The sequence below is a fragment of the Rhinolophus ferrumequinum genome, chromosome 14, assembly GCF_004115265.2.
Source record: "Rhinolophus ferrumequinum isolate MPI-CBG mRhiFer1 chromosome 14, mRhiFer1_v1.p, whole genome shotgun sequence".
Classification (NCBI taxonomy): domain Eukaryota; kingdom Metazoa; phylum Chordata; class Mammalia; order Chiroptera; family Rhinolophidae; genus Rhinolophus; species Rhinolophus ferrumequinum.
In genome coordinates this window covers 41465346-41484757 of record NC_046297.1, presented here as the reverse complement: position 1 = coordinate 41484757, position 19412 = coordinate 41465346, and the positions used below count along the sequence as shown (strand labels likewise).

The 19412-nt window shown below is 36.9% G+C and overlaps 1 protein-coding gene across 7 annotated transcripts in view; it reads right to left on the bottom strand.

Annotated features, from left to right (window-relative positions):
* The window catches only part of VPS13B (vacuolar protein sorting 13 homolog B), a 719992-nt gene that overhangs the window by 87454 nt on the left and 613126 nt on the right, over nt 1-19412 (bottom strand). For all 7 annotated transcript variants that reach the window (XM_033126656.1, XM_033126657.1, XM_033126651.1 and 4 more), the window contains exons 40-41: nt 11418-11614; nt 2278-2459 (exon numbers count right to left, since the gene is read on the bottom strand). In XM_033126656.1, coding sequence (XP_032982547.1) covers nt 2278-2459; nt 11418-11614 — 379 coding nt within the window. The remainder of the gene's footprint in view (nt 1-2277; nt 2460-11417; nt 11615-19412) is intronic.

Sequence of the window (19412 nt, the reverse complement as noted above, 5' to 3'; positions counted from 1 at the left end):
AACAAGAAAAATAGCAACTGAGATGAGCCAATACTCGATGGAAATAAAGAGATGACATTTAAATGATTCACTTTTTGGTTACTGGATTCAATATTTACTGTTTAATAAATTTAAACATTTTCTTCATATTACAATATATGAGTAAATATCATTGGATATTTACAAACAAAACTGGTCCGTTCAATCAGCAGGTCTCTTAAATATGTATTGTTCAAAGGTTACATTCACTTTCACAGACAAAAATTTGATGACAGAAGACAACAAATAAAATGAAGAGGAGGTAAATGTCTGAGGGGAGTTTTTTTAGAAGTGCTCTGTGTCTACTAACGAAATCTCAAAAACAAAAACACGACTCAAAGAGAGTTAGAAAAATGAGGCTAAACTCCATTTTTGCTGAAAAGACAAGATGCTTGACAACAGCTGTATTTAATCTGCTTTTTACCCCCATTTTCCATTGCATGTAGGTTAAAAGTCTAATATTTGAATCAAAATGTATTAACTAGAAATGCTTTGGTGCAGACTTTCAGGAATAATTATTTACATACAATATTAGCAAACCTATAGAAGGCCACTTTTGGAGTATGGGAAAATTTGATCTTCTACCTTATACATGTGTAAAAATGCTGGTCCTTTAAATTATTGGAAAATTTGCCCATCTTTTGTAAAAGGTATACATGCTTTTGAAATCAGGTAATATCAATGACTTTTGGAATCTATTTGCCATTAATGTAATGGCTCAGGATATAGAATAAAACCAGAAGCATCTCTTTCAAAAAGATCAAAATTGGAATAACGGTAAAACCTGAAATTTTTATAAGTTCCTTGGAACTTCTCCTTAGGAAGCATGCAAAATCATGTCAGTTCAATACAACTGGTAACCTACATAGTAGGTCCATAAATAGTTCAAAGGTAAGGGGTACACCTGTTATATGAAATCAACTTCAGAATAACTTTGCCAGTGCTTACTGTTAGGGGAAATGAATGAATGCTTCTAAAAATTTCCGCTATCATGTGGATGGTGGTGATTAGAGAAGGAGATTTGGGTGGGCAAAATTATTAGCAATCACAACACTTTGAAATATCACTAATACTGTAGCACATAGAATGGAAAACCCTCCAAGCCTTTTTACTTCCTGAAATTAAATTATCCAGGTAAGAACTGATGAATTGTATCTGGAGAACATTCAAGACAAAATAGTAAGCACTAAGTGGATGTTGTTCTGTTGCTAAGGTAAGAGTACCTGTGCCCAGCAAAAGAAACCATCAACAAAATAAAGAGGCAACCAACTGAATGGGAGAAGATTTTTGCAAACAGTGCCTCCAATAAGGGGCTAATATCCAAAATATACAAGGAACTCATGCAACTCAACAACAAAAAACCAAACAACCCAATTGAAAAATGGAAGAGACATTTCTCCAAAGAGGACATACAAATGGCAAATAGACATATGAAAAAATGCTCAACATCACTAATCATCGGAGAAATGCCAGTAAAAACCACAATGAGATATCACCTCACCCCAGTTAGAATGGCTATCATCAACAAGACAAATAGTAACAAGTGTTGGAGAGGCTGTGGAGAAAAAGGAACCCTCATACACTGTTGGTGGGAATGCAGACTGGTGCAGCCGCCATGGAAGGCAGTGTGGAGGTTCCTCAAAAAATTACTATAGAATAGTAATTACTATATGACCCAGCAATCCCTCTCCTGGGTATCTACCCAAAAAATCTGAAAACATTTATGCATAAAGACACGTGTGCTCCAATGTTCATTGCAGCTTCGTTTATGGTGGCCAAGACATGGAAACAACCAAAATGTCCTTCGATAGATGAATGAAGAAGTTGTGGTATATATACACAATGGAATATTATTCGGTCGTAAGAAAAGATGAAATAGGACCATTTGTGACAACATGGATGGATCTTGAGAATATAATGCTAAGCGAAATAAGTCAGACAGAAAAAGCAGAGAACCATATCATTTCACTGATATGTAGTATATAAACCGAAAACAACAAAAGAACAAGACAACTAAGAAACAGAAACTCATAAACACAGACAATAGTTTAGTGGTTACCAGAGGGTAAGAGGTGAGGGGGTTGATAGATGAGGGTAAGGGGGATCAAATATATGGTGATGGAAGGAGAACTGACTCTGGGTGGTGAACACACAATGGGATTTATAGATGGTGTAATATGGAATTGTACACCTGAAATCTATGTAACTTTACTAACAATTGTCACCCCAATAAACTTTAATAAAAAAAAAAAAAAGTACCTGTGCCTAGTTGATCAAGGTGATGACAAAGATGGAACTCCAGGTGAACAAACTGGAAGGAAATGCAAAGAGATGGGACAAACCATGGGGTAAAACAGGAGTCGACTCTGGTACAGGCAGCCAGGGCTGTTGGAGTTACAAGTTGGTCACAAGTGCTTTGAGAACCAGATTCACTTGCAGAGCTATGGGAAATAAGCAATAAAAAGTTCAATAATCTAAATTTCCAAACATAAGTGAAATGTCTTTCTATAAGGGTCTTTAAAGCTAGCACCTATAATCCTATAGTCAATATGTTATCAAATCTTTTGTATTTACTCACATCAATTAGTTATTTTTAAAAATTAAGTTCATATTGATTATTCCCTTTGAGTTATTAGCAGAAAAATTTCAAAGGCCTCCTCAAACTCCAGGCCACGTTGACCTACCTGTAATCCAATTTTCTTCCATCTACATGTCACATAACTCATGCGCAATTTGTTCTCATATTAGTTTAAGACCAACACAATTCAGAGTATGACTCTGCTGTTCAACAAACCCAATACTTTCAGTTCACCATAAATGTTTCACTTTTGTTTTACTTCTCCAGATTGTCTAGATCCATATTCCCATATGAATTAGTCAATAATCCTTATTGAACACCCAATGAAAAGTATACTAGGTGCCATAAGTTATGACCATGCCAGAAGAACTAAGGTCCCATGGACCATTACAAGGAAACTCTGATTACAAGGAATAGTGAAGGCATCTGTAGGAAGGAAGACGTCTGTACAAGGTGGAGGCTGCTGTCCATGGGAAACACGCTACCTGTCTGCCTGCCTCAGTGCTAGTAGAAGTGTAGGGGCGGGGACTGGGGGGGGTGAGGTTTGTTCTGGCAGTGATGGATACTGAATTGAGGCTGTCCTATTTCCCCTCACCGTCTTCCATCCTCTTATTTCCAAATCTAAAATTGGCTCTGCAGCTAGAGTTGCCTGGCTCCGAAATCCAACAGGACCTAGAGAAGAACACCATAATTTACAGTACCCTAGGGAGAACTATGACAGGAAAAACTAAAGGAATGAATCCTTGGTTTTCAAAGAACTCACATTCTAACTGGCAATTTAAAATAGGTAGACATTTAGAAATATTACAAAACAGAACCACCACTCAGGAATAGGAAAGTCAGAAGTGCTGCCAGAATGAAAATATAAGAGGAACTCACAATGGTGCAGGGTGAATCACGTGGAATTCTCAGAGTGTGAATCTTCAGTTGAGTTTTGAAAGAGGTTGTGGAAAGGCTGGTGAAAGTGAAAGCTAGGAGCATTCCAACATGTTTACTGAGTGTTTAACTTCAAGGAGGTTCTCCTGATGTGGTGGTATTTACTGCAATGTTAGTAAATCTCCATTGCATACAAACAAAACATAAACTCTGGGGTCCTATATTATTGACTAAATGCTTTGTGCAAAAATGCAGCTAAATGTACTCTTAAAACTATCTATAAATAGGCACACTAATTCAAATAGCTTTCTAGGAATTTATCTGTAGAATTACAAATAAAATATTTCATTGGCAAATATTTCATTGGAAATTAAAACCTATTTATTCAGAAAGAGCAAAATGTATCAGCTGTACATGTATGTGGCTACACATATGAACTCTTTCTGTTTGCTACTTTAAGAAGCTGTTAGAAGTAGGGTACAATGTTAGTCAAACATTAAAAACCCAGGCGAGACTTCTAAGAGAAACAGTGAGTATAGAATTTGAAGTTTATCTGAAGCATTTTTCTTGCCAACCACAATTTTGACACTCTTGAGACTGTCCATGATTTATTTGTCTATCTCGAGAGAAGCAGATACTATAACATACTGAAAAAGTTTGCTGAAACATCATGAGTATGTGCCACAATCTTTATTTATTAAAAATTGATTAATTTTTCACTTTTCTGAAATTAAATGCACAAATCAATGGTTAAAAGATAGATAGATAGAGGGATGGATACTCCTAACATACTCCCGTGATCAGTACTATCTCATTTAATCTTGAAATCATGACTAAAATGGTTACTAGGTTAATCTATATTTAAAAATTTAGACTTTTATTTAAAAATTTGAGTCATATCAAAATTAAAGTTTTTTAAACATAAAATTAATATGGCATATATAATCTGAATATGCTTTAACTGTATTTTGAATCAACTGTAGTATTTTTAATACTCAACTTGATCATTATATACTGTGAAAGCAGCATATACTCATCCATGTTTATCTTTTACATAGGGATTACAAAGATCTAAGTGTAACACAAATAGTCATAAATATGAGAGTGATGAACCTGCTAGGCACACTTATAGCAGCTACATTTGCATAGTTTCCTTAATTAAGTACAATGGACTTGATCTGATCCAGATCTCAAAAGGGAAAATTTAACTTATGAGATATGTAATAAGCAGAAATAGAGAGGAAAGTAAAAATGACTCCTAGGAGCAAGATCTCTCAAATAATACACAGAACTCAAGATTCAGCAGTTCAAATATCAATATGTTCCTAATGAAAACTCAAATTTTAGGATACTGGAAATATTCTAAACAGTGGAAAGTATGGCAGGAGTTTTACATATTAACACCTTCATTTCAGTCAAAGGGTTACTTATCAACTGTCCTGGGTGCCCTGTAGAGGGGGTATTAACTCTTTAAAAAGGAGGGTTTTAGTAAGTCTAGATCGTGATTGAACCAGACGCATGGTGGGGACCCAGGCATAATTTTCAAAGATTCACCTCTGGATGTCACTCAGGGTGAACCCTTTAGCACTGCAGATACTCAACAACGATCTGACTTCATTGATGAAGGCTTGAGTTTTTCTGCGGATTCCTCTGTGGGACTAAGGGTTTTACAATACAGCATAATACAGCATAGAGATTAAGAAGAGAATGACTAGGGTGAGAGAATTTAGGTGAAAATGCTTGCACTGCTATCACTTGTATTGCAATCTTGGGTAAGTTATTTCACCTCGATAAATATCAGTTTTCTCATTTGTAAAGTGAGTCTAATAACGGGAACTACTTTTTGAGTATTAAATGTGATACTGAATACGAAACGCTTAACATAATGTCTAGCACTCCATAATAGAAAAAAAATCCATCCCTTTGTGCCCGGCAAACAAGGTACCATACTGGTCACTCAGTTTAACATTAACTGTTGGTGATTACCATTAGCTCTTCAGAAGGATCTCACAATATCACACTGAAATTCATCTCAACGTGGTATTGTCTCTCAAAGACTGGTTCACCTAAATCGTCTCCTGGCTACTGCAAAAACATTGCTCTGTCAGTCTTGGGAGAGCACTGTCCAGCTGAGAGAAGACAGAGGATGTGTGCGCCTGCATTACTACCTGGTCTCTACCCCGTAGAACAGTCATTTTTAAAATACTTTAATTCCAACCCAAAAGAATACACTTTTATTGTAATCTAGTACACATTAAAATGGAGGAGGGCTAGAAGGTTTACAGAAAATACAATACATTGATATTTTTTGAAATACACTTTGATATTTTCTGAAAAATTATAGTAAGATATACATAACATAAAAATTAGTATATTAACCATTTAAAACTATACAGTTCAGTGGCATTAAGTACATTCACAACTATCAACATGATCCATTTCCAGAATTTTTTCATCTTTCCAAATTGAAACTCCATATCCATTAAACAATAATTCCTGATTCCGTTCTCCCTCATCCCTTGGCAACCACCAATCTATTTTGTCGCTATAAATTCGACTATTCTTGGTGTCTCATGTAAGTGTAATTAAAAAATATTTGTCCTTTTCACACTGATATTTTCTATTTTACTGAAAAAAATAGTGATTGCAACCTGCTAAACTGATTTCATGACCCACTAATGGGTTGCAATCTGTGGCTTAGAAAATAAGCTTAAACAGGTTCTCAGGTAAAGGACTGCTTTATATGTACTGACTGTAAAAAGTGTGTGTGTGTGTGTGTGTGTGTGTGACAGAGAGAGAGAGAGAGAGAGAGAGAGAGAGAGAGAGAGAGAGAATCTCCCAAGGTTCAGAGAATCAGCACCATGACACAGAGACTTTGTTAAGACAATCAGCCTAGAACTTTAGGTGAGAACGGAGGAACACTGAATACTTTGGGGAATGTGTATTGGGAGAAGGACTATGTGACAAAAGACCAACTCCCTGGAGGGGTTGTTACATAGAGTTCAATCACCAACTAAAAGGAAACAGTAAAGGGCTTCAAAAAGGTACTTGAGAAAGACACAAGCATTCCTTCTGCCCAACGGAGAGAAGGCAAAAAAAATTCAGCCCTCCGAAAGAATTTTCTGGATAAATCATGGATTATATCATTGTATGACTAGAAACATAGTTGACAAAGCAGTTCCAAATGTCAAAATTTATGCCTGAATGGTTTATAAAAGTCAAACGATTTTAAAAAATGGTACCCAGTAAATTTAGGTACACCTAAAAGTGTAGATCCTGGGAGCCAAGTGGAGGGGAACAATATCTGGAAGCCATAGTCACCTTCTGGTAGGATAAAGCTCAACCAGTGGAGAGAAACAAAATGATTCAGGTCCTTGACCATCACAATTCTCTTTCTCTGATTCCTCCACTGTCTATATATGCAAGAATCAAGGCTTTGGGGAATGAAAAGCATCTCTTCCTCACACACATATACAAAAAGCTGGGACCACTATCTCAAAGATTACTAAATATCAATGGGCAGGGGATCTTTAGGGAGTAGGCGAAAATCTCTCTCTCTCTCTCTCTCTCTCTCTCTCTCTTCCACATCTAAAGATGAAAGTATCCCAAAAACCTCACCCGAGTTTCAATTGTCGTTACATGCAGAAATAGTCACACACCCTAAGCCACTTCCCTTTTCAAGATACCTTCTTCTATGAACCGGCATTTTGTGGGGTGAGGATAAAAAGTCCTTGTAAGCAGTCTGCTCTCACATGATTCAATGTGAGAAAACGACCATGCAGTATGGACAACAAACCACAAAAGACTTGGCACAGGTGAACAGAGCTTAGCATTATCATGAAACAACTTATATGTCAGGATCTGCAGTTATTGTTGTGGTACATAATGATTGCCTGTACTTTGTATAATTACGTATCACATACTTCTGGAGATAGCCATTTGAGGTGAGGGTAAGAGGGGAAACAAAGTTGAAAGTTGTTCTGGTCCATCAGAAGACATCTGATTGATACTAAACCCAGGGAACCAGCAAGGTGGCCAAAAGCCCGAGAGCTGGGCCCACCACTTTCAGTTTCCCTTGTTTCCTTCCTAAGGCCAGTCACTGGGTGAGAAACTGTAAATTCCAAACAGAGTAGGTGCTTGCTGGTTATGTTCTGTTTGCTCTCTAGATTAATTTTCTACTCTTCCCCATCCTCCTCTTTGCCCCTGGACTATACCAAAGAGCTGCTCTGTCCTCTGGTTTGTCCTTTGGTTCAGCCAGTGGGAGGTGCCCAAGGAGATTAGAAAGCAGGAGGAGAGTAGGGTGAGGGCTGTATTTTCCTGACTCCTTCTCGGATGCATCTCCATACATTGCTGTATGCCTCTATCCAAAGCAGCTGCAAACACCTGCTCGGAGTTTTTAGTAATGGCTCTATCACCTGGCTCCTCCAGGCCTAAGAGTGCTATGGTTCCCCAGGGTTCCTAGCCCCATTGGTTAACCCTGCCCACACTTTTGTAAATAGTCCTTTTATTAAACTCTCCTCAATCACCTAGTTTGAGTGTGCCATCTGTTTCTTGTCAGGACCTAACTGATAAAAGGGGTTTATTTAGGCTTTGCAATGGGTGTGTTGGCAAATACATGCATGATGACATTAAAGATAAATAGCTGAAATGGGTATCTGGTCAGGGCTTAAAGGTTGTATCCCTTGCCTCCTGTCCAGAGCACAGCAAATCGAAGTCACTACTACTGTGGAAACTAAGCTTGAAGTTACTTTCCTTCAAATGCTAGGTCAAAAAAGATATAATCAATACTAATCACTTATTTCCCTATGGTCAAGCAAACCATTAGTTAAAGTAAATCGGATGTAATTATTACAAACACAGTGACTGAATTAAAAATAATATGCCCATATGGGATAAATAGACAAGGGTTTAAGAGACTGAATCTTTTGTCTCCAGTCCTTTGTTGAAGGCTACCTGCCACCCCTTGGACTGGTTAGTTCCTATTCATTACTTAAGTCCTCAGCTTAGGACTCAGTTTCTCAAGGTCAAACGGCTGGTTGGCGATAGAGCCAGGACTTAAACCCAGGTTTTCTAACTTGAAATTCTCTACGAAATAGTGCTTCTATTTACATACATACAGTGATGCCATCACCGCTGAGTTGCACTATACTGTTGCAACTTTATGACTCTTCTGGACAATATGCCTTCTTTGTTTTTAAAGATTAAGTTACATGCAAGTTATTTTTATGAACTTTCTTCCAGTAATGTACAACAGTCTGATGGATATCCTTCTCAAACCACTGAAAATATTACTTATGATAAGATAATCTCTAATCGTAAAAGTGTCAAGTTTTTGTCCAGTTCTAGTTTCTAATGACAGAATATTCTGGAACTAACTATACCGTAGTAGTTTCCTTTTGCATGAAATGTTGACATGTTATCAAAGTACTAATGTTTTATTTCTAGAAACTGGATGAAATTTATTTAATGACCATTTTGAAATGTCTTAATAGCATTTTATTATATTGCGTTTTAAATCAACTCTTTACATTTAATTTCATTAATGTCAATTTCTACCTAAAAAATGGTTAATATCAAACCATTTAAAGTAAGATAATTTGGGAAATATTAGGTAAGTTGAAAAATCCCAGGTGAGGACAAAAAATCTGTGTTTACAATGTCAAAAGCTTGGTGAAAAATTGCCTGAATTTGCATAAATTTCCATTCTCTAAAGGTTCCACATTTCTGTAGTGCTAAGCTTCTCACAAAAATAAATTTTATGAATGTTTCAGATTCAGAGGCATTAACCTTGTCTACAATGCTTCTTTCAATGATGAAAATGTATTCTTTCATAATTAGAATCAAGAAATGATTTCTAAGTTGATACTATTAATGAAACTCAGATTGAAAAAAAATCAATTTCATTACCCATTGCTCTGTTTTCTGAGGTTTCCTGGTTTCTGACTAGGTAACCTCTACTTAGGTTGGACAATCTATCCATCTACTAACTTCTCACAAGGATGGGCGTTCTTTTCACTGTTGCATTACACATAGGTAAAATCAAGATCCCACTCCTCTAATACATTTTCATTAATTTTATATTATGGTGTTTCCCCGAAAATAAGACCTAGCTGGACAATCAGCTCTCATGCGTCTTTTGGAGCAAAAATTAATATAAGACCCGGTATGATATGATATAATACCCTGTTTCCCCGAACATAAGACCTAGCCTGACAATGAGCTCTAATGCGTCTTTTGAAGCAAAAATTAATATAAAACCTGGTCTTATTTTACTATAAGACTGGCTATAACATAATATAATATAATATATTAGTACTGCGTCTTATATTAATTTTTGCTCCAAAAGACACATTAGAGCTGACTGTCCGGCTAGGTCTTATTTTTAGGGAAACAGGGTATCATATATCATATCATATCATATCTTATCTTACAAGACCCAGTCTTATATTATAGTAAAATAAGACCGGGTCTTATATTAATTTTTGCTTCAAAAGACTCATTAGAGTTGATTGTCTGGCTAGGTCTTATTTTTGGAGAAACACAGTACTAGGTAACATACTAGGAAGGTAATTATGTTTGAAGAGCCCAAATGACTCAGAAATAAAGCATATAAAGTATAAAACATATTATTATTAAGCATACAAAATAATCAACGAAAAACACTGTGGGACTACAGATTAAAATGTTAATAGAAGTTATCTCACTGTGATATTTTCTTTCTTTCCCAAATGTTCTTCAATGAACATATATTATTGTTAATAAAAAAGAGAAAAAGCATTCACAACAATATATAATATAAAGTAGTAATCAGAATATCAAGTGGTGTGCTATGATTATAACCTTGTAAAGTCATACAATAATGGGCAAAAAATAAAGGTAACCAAAAAGAGAAAACAGTTGATTTGCAGGGTGTTGGAATGGTGGAGTCTTTTGCTCTGTGTTAGTGTCATATGTTGTTTGGGGGAAAAAAAATAAGGGATTATATAAAATGAATAAGATACTGCTAAAGCCAATTCATCAGGAGAGTTGGAAGGCAGAACACTGAAAGTGATGGACATAGGCCCAACTTTATCTTTTAATTTAATTTATCTTTAAATACACATAATATATGATCCAAGAAACCCGTTCCACTGACTGTGATGTAGTCTCTTTTTTCTTTTATGGGAGCATAGACAGAAGGTGGTGAAAAACAGGTTGTTGAAACCATTATTTTTCTAAGTTAGTGGATGTATTAAGCATGCAAACATTGGAAACGGGGATAACCTGGCCTTTCTTTGCCACTAACCAGATATCCTGTAGGGGGTGTGGAACAGGAAGTTCTGGGGACATGATTTGGAATACCCGGAGTCTAAGAGATTCATTATGTCCAAATAGATTCTAAAGCTGGATAAACTTTGGCTATTTGAAATCCTTTAATATAAGTTATTTTGGTTAGCCAAATTTTTCTAATGTCTGGAGATTTATCTCTCAAGGTTATTTTTAAAACCACTTAAGAAGGAACCATTTCCAAAATTTATCTTTTTTCAAGGAGACAATTCAATTTATTTAGCCTTTTTTTGAATGCTCCAGGGTTATCATTACACATATTGATTACTGTGTCATTAAGAGTCTATTGAGGTATGTATGGCTCTTTTCCTCTCTTTTTTTTTTTTTTTTTTTTTGGTTCAGGGTGACTGGATAGTTTGCTTTCTGCAATTTTTTTCTTCTTATATTTAAGAAAGAGGTTCTTAGTGAGGGCTTACAGGACTGCATTATGAGTCAAACACAGGATTTTTATGTGGACTTTGAAACATCAGCTTCTGTCTTGCTTCCTGGTTCTCATCTGTAGTTCAGACAGATGCAGCTGCTAAACAGCTGAGTTACAGCTAAGTGAGGGTCACTAGGTAAGATAACATAACCACTGCTTCCTAGTACAATGCTACAATTTCATTTTTCACTGAGTTACCTTTGGTCATCAGCTCCATTTTGACTGCTGTTCAAGATAATTCTCCAAAGATCTGAAGATACCAGTTTCTTCTGGTCACTCACAAGATTGATATCTGGCAACTGCAGTTCACAAACTTTGCTTTCAGACAGACTAAATTCTCGAAATGCAACAAAAACCTTCTGGAGTTCATCCCAATATTCCAAACTACACGGAATCTATATTAAAATAAAAAAGGATTTTAGAGATTGCAAATAGATACTATGTTTCCATTTTGTTGAAATCCATATTAAACCTGTATCAGTTACAACATTAATAAGACTTTTTCAAAGAGATAAGGTTGTAAAAGACAGTAGTTTACAATTTCTCTAGAATGCTTACATTTATCCAGTTTACCTATTTTATTTTAAAAGACCCATTCAAGAATAATATGAGAAAACAGCCAAGAAAGTTTTTAAATAAAAGAGAAAATGGGGAACAAATTCTACGAGGTGTTAAGTGTATCATAAAGTTATAGTAATTAAAAGATAAAGTTGGAGTAGTAACATAGAAATAGATGAAAGAGTAGAATAAAAATAGTATAAGACGTAAACACAGATACATTTCAGTATGTGATGAAAGTGCCAACTCAAACAAGTAGGGGAAAGATAGGAAATGAGGTTGCAAGAACTGGCTAGCCATTGGGTAAAAACAAACTGGGTCTCTACATTATTCCTGCATGAAAGTAAATTCCAAAAGGATCAAAATGTTAAAGGCTAAAAACTGAAAGCATAAGAGAGAAAAAATCAGTTGGTATTTTTATCACAGTAGGGCATCCTGTGTTTGCAGAGAGAAACCTTAAGGGATGAGGCTGTCTCTCTCCAGGACAAACAGTAGACTTGCTCTAAAGAGGTAGATTCGACAAGTTCCATGTTCCTCAGCTGTGTCACATATTTATCTACTCCATGCATAGCATCCCCTTGGGGGCTGTTCTACAATCTCCCTCTTCAGACTTGGAGGCAAGAAAAAGAAACCAATGCCAACATGATGTTCATGCTGCTGGCCATGCCTCGAGCAATAATGTTCTTTGTTTCTGACCCAAGAATCTTATGTCTTCTGCCAGCATCCATCAAACAATGACAGGCTAATTAATTAGCTTGCATAGGTAAAAATCCCAGACTCTGATAGCAACGAGTTCACAGAAGAAATATAACCAGGCTGTCAACATAAAAATATACTCAACTTCACTAGTAACTAAAGAAATTCAAATTAAAGTAATAATGTAATATTTTTATTTATTATTCTGGCAGTTTTAAAAGACTGACAGTTCCCATTTCTGTAGGGGTGTGGGAAAAAGCATTTCTACCCAATATTTTTGGAGGGTAATTTGGCAACATCTATTAAATGCTTGTAAGTACACATCTAAGAATTTGTTTTACAGAGATTCCAAAGCGCGTGTGCGTATTAACTTCAGTACTATGTGTATTAGTAAGAAATTGGAAAAATTCAAATATCCATCAACAGGGGATTAAATATGACATAAAGATCTATTAAATATATGTATATATAACATATATGTATATATATTATATATATAATAGCTTGAAGTTACTCTATTCTTTATATAACATGTAATCAATAAATTATAACCACTAAAATGAATAAGGAATAACTATGTATACTAACACAAAAAACATCCAAGATATATTACTAACTTAAAAAAAATAAGTTTTAAGATAGAACATGTGGGTTGACCCCATTTATCTTTGGAAAAAAACAGTGGGATCAGATGTGTCTCTTCTTTTGGAGGTAATCCCTAATCATGTACCATCCTCAGAACTGATCACTGCTTCTCTTATGTCACTTTCATATCTAAAATAGTCCTCTATCATAGAACGCATTACATTTTGCAATTCCTTATTTACATCTTTGTCTCTAGTTGACTCTGAGATCCTTGAGGAAAAAATGGCACATTATTTTAAAAAATACTCTAAGCATGTAACATTTTTTGGGACATAATAGGATCTTAATAAAAGCTTCCTGAATGAATACATTACTCCTAACCTTCTTTCCTAAATAAGTGATTCTTAATTTTTTAATGGGAATAACTTTATCTCCATCTATAACAAAGTTTCTTTTCTTTAAACAGGAACTTGAGCTTACATGTGTGGAGAGATGCTCAATGGAAGAAAGGAAAACAAATGGCTAAGCATAAGAGGCTAATAACAGGGTATTAAACAGAGGCATATATTCTGGTCAGCAATAAGGACAAGTAACATATCCATAATATTCTACTTTTAGCCACCGTTTCCTGAAATTCTCTCTTTTCTTGATTTCTATGACATACTTTTTTTTAACTTTCCTCCCTCTAAGTCTTTGTTTCTATATATTCTCTCAGCCTGAAATACCCATGGACTCCCTAGTTTCTCATTGTCTCATGTTTAAATCCTTTCCATCCATCATGGGTTCAAATGAAATACCACCTTCTTTTAGCCTTTTCACCTCCAGATGGAAAAATTCTCTCCCTTTTCTGAATGCCAATAGTTTTTTTTTTTTTTTTTTGCTTTTATCATTGTATACCTTATGTTACAGTTATTTCTATACATAACATCTTCCCTGGTAGACACATTCCTTGAGGGAATGATTTCCATTTGGCTAAGCTTTGGATTTTCACAGCACCTGGAAAGTGTATACAGTGAATGTTCAAAAAATGTTGCTGAATGAATGAATGAATAATTCATGAATGAATGAATGGGTGAGTCACATACTGGGAGATTCAGCCCATGTCTGACACATTAAAAATTCTCCACAAAAAAGTATAGAAGATGAAAGCATGAATTTTGAAGTCAAACCTAATGGGACTCAAATACTAGTTCTATTAGCTATGCATCCTTGGGTAAATTAATTTTTTAAACATCTGTTCCCATATCTCTAAAAAGGGGATAATAACAGAACTACTCTCATGAATTACTGTGGGGATTAAATGAGAAAAAGCATCTCATTTAATACTACACAGTAAAAGCTTAAGAAGTGTTAGCTACTAATTATTTATTCTTCATATGCTCAAAGAACACTTCAAGTATTGTTATCAGAATTAGGTAGGTTGTAATTAAGAGTCCTGTTTGTTAGATTTTTTTAACAATGGGTTGGACTTGGAAGAAAATAATAAACCTTGAACCTGGATATTCATGAACATTGTAATCATAGTTCAACATAGTTTTCTGCTGTACACATATTACTTGAAAAATAAAGGACTATCTCATTGCTTAACTCCTTCTTAGACTCCCATTGACTGCCAGTGAGTCAGTGACTTAGGTCACTCACAACTAGAGGTGGACATGATGTGGGAAGTGGGATAAGACATATGTATAAGAATATAAGAATCTCAGATGGCAAATTAGGAAAATGCTGTGCTTACCTCTCACGACCACATTAAAATTACAATTAAACTACAGAAGAACCATCATTGAGAATCATCTGTAGTCTAGCTGCACAGAAGCCCTACAATTAAGGATATACAAAGAAACCATGTCGAGACTGGTAGGAGGGGTGGAAACATGGAACAGGCTGGTTCCACACCCACTTGTGGTAGTTAAAAATTGGGAGGGCTAAAAACTGTGGAGGTTCCCCCTGAGGAGTGAGAGGTCCCAGCCCCATACCAGGCTCCCCAGTCCAGGATTCCAGTGCCAGGAAAAGAAGTCCCCATAACTTCTGGCTGTGAAATCCAGTGGAGATTGTGGATGAGTGAGAGGGCTGCTGGAGTCCCAAGAGTTCCTCTTAAAGGGACAGCACATGGACTTACTAGCTGATGTACTCACTTGCTCTAAACTCCAGTGCTGGGGGCAGCGGCCCAAAAGGTGCCAGGGACTTAAAGAGAAATGAAGTGTCCGGGTTCAGGGTTCAGGGTATAGGGGCAGCTTTCTCCCAGACAGAAATGCTGGCAGAAGCCATTGTTCCTTTATTGAGCCCTTCCCCGATCCAGCAGTGTGCAGACGCAGGTGGCCTCCATATCTGAGTCTCCATTAACCTGGCTAACACCGTTCACCCCACCCTAGTGATTCCCTAGGACTTCACTCCACCTAACTTGTGGGCCCACTCAAGCCGCTTCCAGTGGCTTTTCCATAGAAACAACCTGTCTTGGCTCATGTTGTGGACTTTCCTAAAATCTCTTAAATGTTCACAAAGAAGGAACATCTAGCCTCAGTGTGCCCTATACCTCTTGCTAAGCAGCCCCAAGCTTGGCACTAACAGCAGCCAGCCTTGGTTTATAGCTTAGCCTCTCCCAGGTACCTGTAAGCCCACCACAAGTGGCAACCATCTGTGGATCACTTTGTAGCTCTTACCAAGTGGCCCTGGGCAGGGCATAGGCAGTGACTGACCTTGGCCTGCAATGGAGCCACTCCCAAGAGGCTCCAGAACTGACACACCTGGTGGCCAACTTCAGACTACACCAGAACACCACCCAACCACCTCCACAAAAGACACAAAGGGCAGACTAAGCAGGCATCAGAGCCCTGTTAAAGCGAATCTTACTCTGTAGGGTCAGGCTCTGCACAACAACTCCTCCACTGCAGTCAAGGCCAGTCCTCACAACCAATTAGCCCAAGGGTCAATCCCTCCCACTGACATGAAAACAGCAACCAAGGCTCAACTACAACAGGAGGGCACACACAACCCACACAAGGGACACACTTGAAGCACCTGACTCAGGTGACCAGGGAGACTGTGCCACTGGGCCCCACAAGAGAACTACTATGTAAGGCCACTCTACTAAGACCAGGAGACATAGCAGCTATACCGAATACACAGACACAAACACAGGGAGACAGCCAAAATGTGAGACAAACAAATATGTCCCAATAGAAAGAATAGAACGAAGCTCTATGTTTTTCTGGAAAAACAACAAAACGGAGACAAGCAATCTACCAGATGCAGAATTGAAAACACTGGTTATAAGGATGCTCAATGATCTCAGGGAGAACTTCAACAAGGAGATAGAAAACATAAAAATGGAGAAAGAACACATAAAAAAGACCCAGTCAGAACTGAATACATTAGAGGGAATCAACAGTAGATTCAATGAAACAGAAGACTGAATTAGTGATTTAGAAGGTAGCAGAAAACACCCAATCAGAATAGCAAAAAGAAATAAAGAATTAAAAAAAAAAAAAAAGGCAGGTTAAAGTGCCTCTGGGACAACATCAGCATCCCAACATTCACATCATGGGGGTACCAGAGGTGAAGAGAGAGGGAGTAAGGAACTGAAAACCTATTTGAAGAAATAATGACAGAAAACTTCTCTGACTTGGTGAAGAAAACAGATATACAAGCCCAAGAAGTGTACCTGAAACCCATGTAACTTTACTAACCATGGTCACCCCAATAAGCTTTAATAAAAAAGAATCTTAGTGGAAGAAGGTAAATGAGTTTAGAAAAAGCATGTTTAATATACCTACTTTTTACAATACAAATAATACAACGTAAAATTCAAAATCATTTTCTTGGTAGAGAGGTTACATAGAAAAGGGTAAAAAAAATTGCTTCTTTCTGGTACTGCCTCTGGAAATTCTCCATTAAAATTAATATATAATAAATTACGAATATTAGCTGTCACATGGAAAGCAGAATTGGGCCTTCAGAAAAAAGTCCTAGTAAGTTTTGATATACAAGGCAAGGGTTGGAATAGCTCCGAAACATAAGGCCGTCCTAACTGGGGACCATTGTGGGAAGCCATTAGGCAGTTTAAGGGCAATGCAAGTAGGCTACACCAACACTGGGGCTTGGGGAAAGAGGAACTGTGAGAACTCAAAATGAGAGATTTGGAAGACAACCAAAGAACAAACTTTATTTAGTTCACAACTTTGTGTGAGGCTGGGTCTTTGGTTACATATGTCAACGGAAACATTCCAGTCTACTCTGAAAATTCAGAAAAACAATAGAAAACTACAAAAGAAAGACATCCCCAAATATGTCAGTTATGTGTTTGTCAGGATTTTCCTTTATACACCCTATTTTCTTTGGTTAATAAAGGGAAATTAATAAATTCATTCCAAATGAGACTTCTGTTGAAAAAAATTTTAATTGTATGCCTATAAGTACATTTGCAAAAGTCACATGTTAACCTCTTTTCCCACTATAAGAATATATTTGTCTACATGGTTATGGAAGGAGAACTGACTGTGGGTGGTGAACACACAATGTGATATATAGATGATGTATTACAGAATTGTACACCTGAAACCCATGTAACTTTACTAACCATTGTCACCCCAATAAAATTTAATTTAAAAAAACACCAATATATTTGTCTTCAAAACTTCAAAAAAGAAACTAATAACATTGAGTACAATTAGTATTTTAAAGGTAATTTTAATCAATTATACATTCACAAATATGTATTGAGCCACACATTTATAAACCACATAGATATAATCTTTATATTTTTCTGTTTCTTCATTATATAAAAAAAATCTTGTTGGTATAAAATCCTGGCTCTGCCACTTAAATCACTGCTCTAAGACCTTGAGCAACTTCTTTAATGACTCTGAGCTTCATTTCCCTCATTTGTGAAATGTAGGTAATAAAAATAATATAGTTTTCATGCTGCATTAAGGTTTGGACTTTATCTTCATGTCAACAGGATATCTTTGAAGGGTTTGAAGCCAAGAAGTTAATGCAGTCTTTTTACGTTTTTAAAAGCTTTTGGATACTGTGCAGAGATTACTGTGTTAGGATTAAAAAAGCACAGATGTGAAAAGACCAATTAGGAAGCTGTGCAGTGGTCTAAGCTAGAAATGTAGATAGCTTAGCGTATAGTCAATGACACTGGAGAGGTATGTGGGAGGTTCTTGGGACATAAAAATTTGTTGACTGATTTAGTTATGAGGAGAGGGAGGGGTCATGTATGCCTCCCAGGTCTCTGGCCCAAGCCACTCTATGGATGCTAATACCATTTACTGGGATGGATAAGATTGGTATGTCTCTCTGAGGAGTAGGTTTGTGGTATAAGTAGGGTAGAGGAAGAGAGATCATGAATTCATTTTTAGATAAACTGAATTAAGAGGCACCAATGAGCCATCTAAGTGGCAAGCGAGTAAAGAGTTGGCTATTTTGGAGAGTGGGATGGGATTTAACTGTTCATACATAAACTTTGTGTTAGGAGAATGTAATGAAAGGACAGAGAGCCACAAAGTTTAGAAGAGGGTGTTTTAAAAGATGAATTAATGTAAACTGGTTAAAAGGGGATGTGAAGACAGAGTAAGATGATGGATAGGGAGAAAGCAGAGAACTATAGGTTTAGGTATTGTTTAATGAATGACTATAGTGGGTCTTGTTGAGTAAGCAGGCTGTAGAGATTGAGAGGCAGTGAGGGAGATTAGGATGCAGGAATGAATGATTAAGGAGGCTGAGCACTTTCGGATGACGACAAGGTCCAGGGCATATGTGGGAGTGAGTAGTTGGAGTGGAGGAGAGCATCACAAGGTGAGGAGATCAAGCCGGGGTTTGGCTGGGTCATTTACATGGATGTTGATGGCAGTGAAGAAAAAGGCTGGAAGCCATGGCCAAAGACTTCTGAGAACGAGGGACAGTGACCCAAAAGTTAGCAGATGCAACAAGAAAGAGGGGTGAGGATGATGTAATTAGATGGAGTGAGTCTCAAAGAAGGAAAAAGATTTTACAAGAGGGTAGAAGAGTACAGGCAAGTGACATTATTGAGCAAGGAAAATATCTCATCTCCTGACCTTCAGGTAAAAGGGATGTGAGAGAACAAACAGCTTCCACATCAGAGGGTACAGCAAGTTCCAGGGGACAGCAATGTTTTATTTAAGGTAAAGGGGTATGGAAATGCTTGGAGAAGAGGTTGAGGTTTAGGGGAGTTCAGTAATCACAGAACAGGTGTTCCACAGGGCTCAGTGGGAGGGGTTAGAAAGTAGAGGAGAAAGGATATTGGCAAGAAGAGGACGAAGAAATAAAAATCAGTATCTAGACAAGAGGGGATAAATCGTATAGTTTGGGCAGTGACTGGGAAAGAGGGAA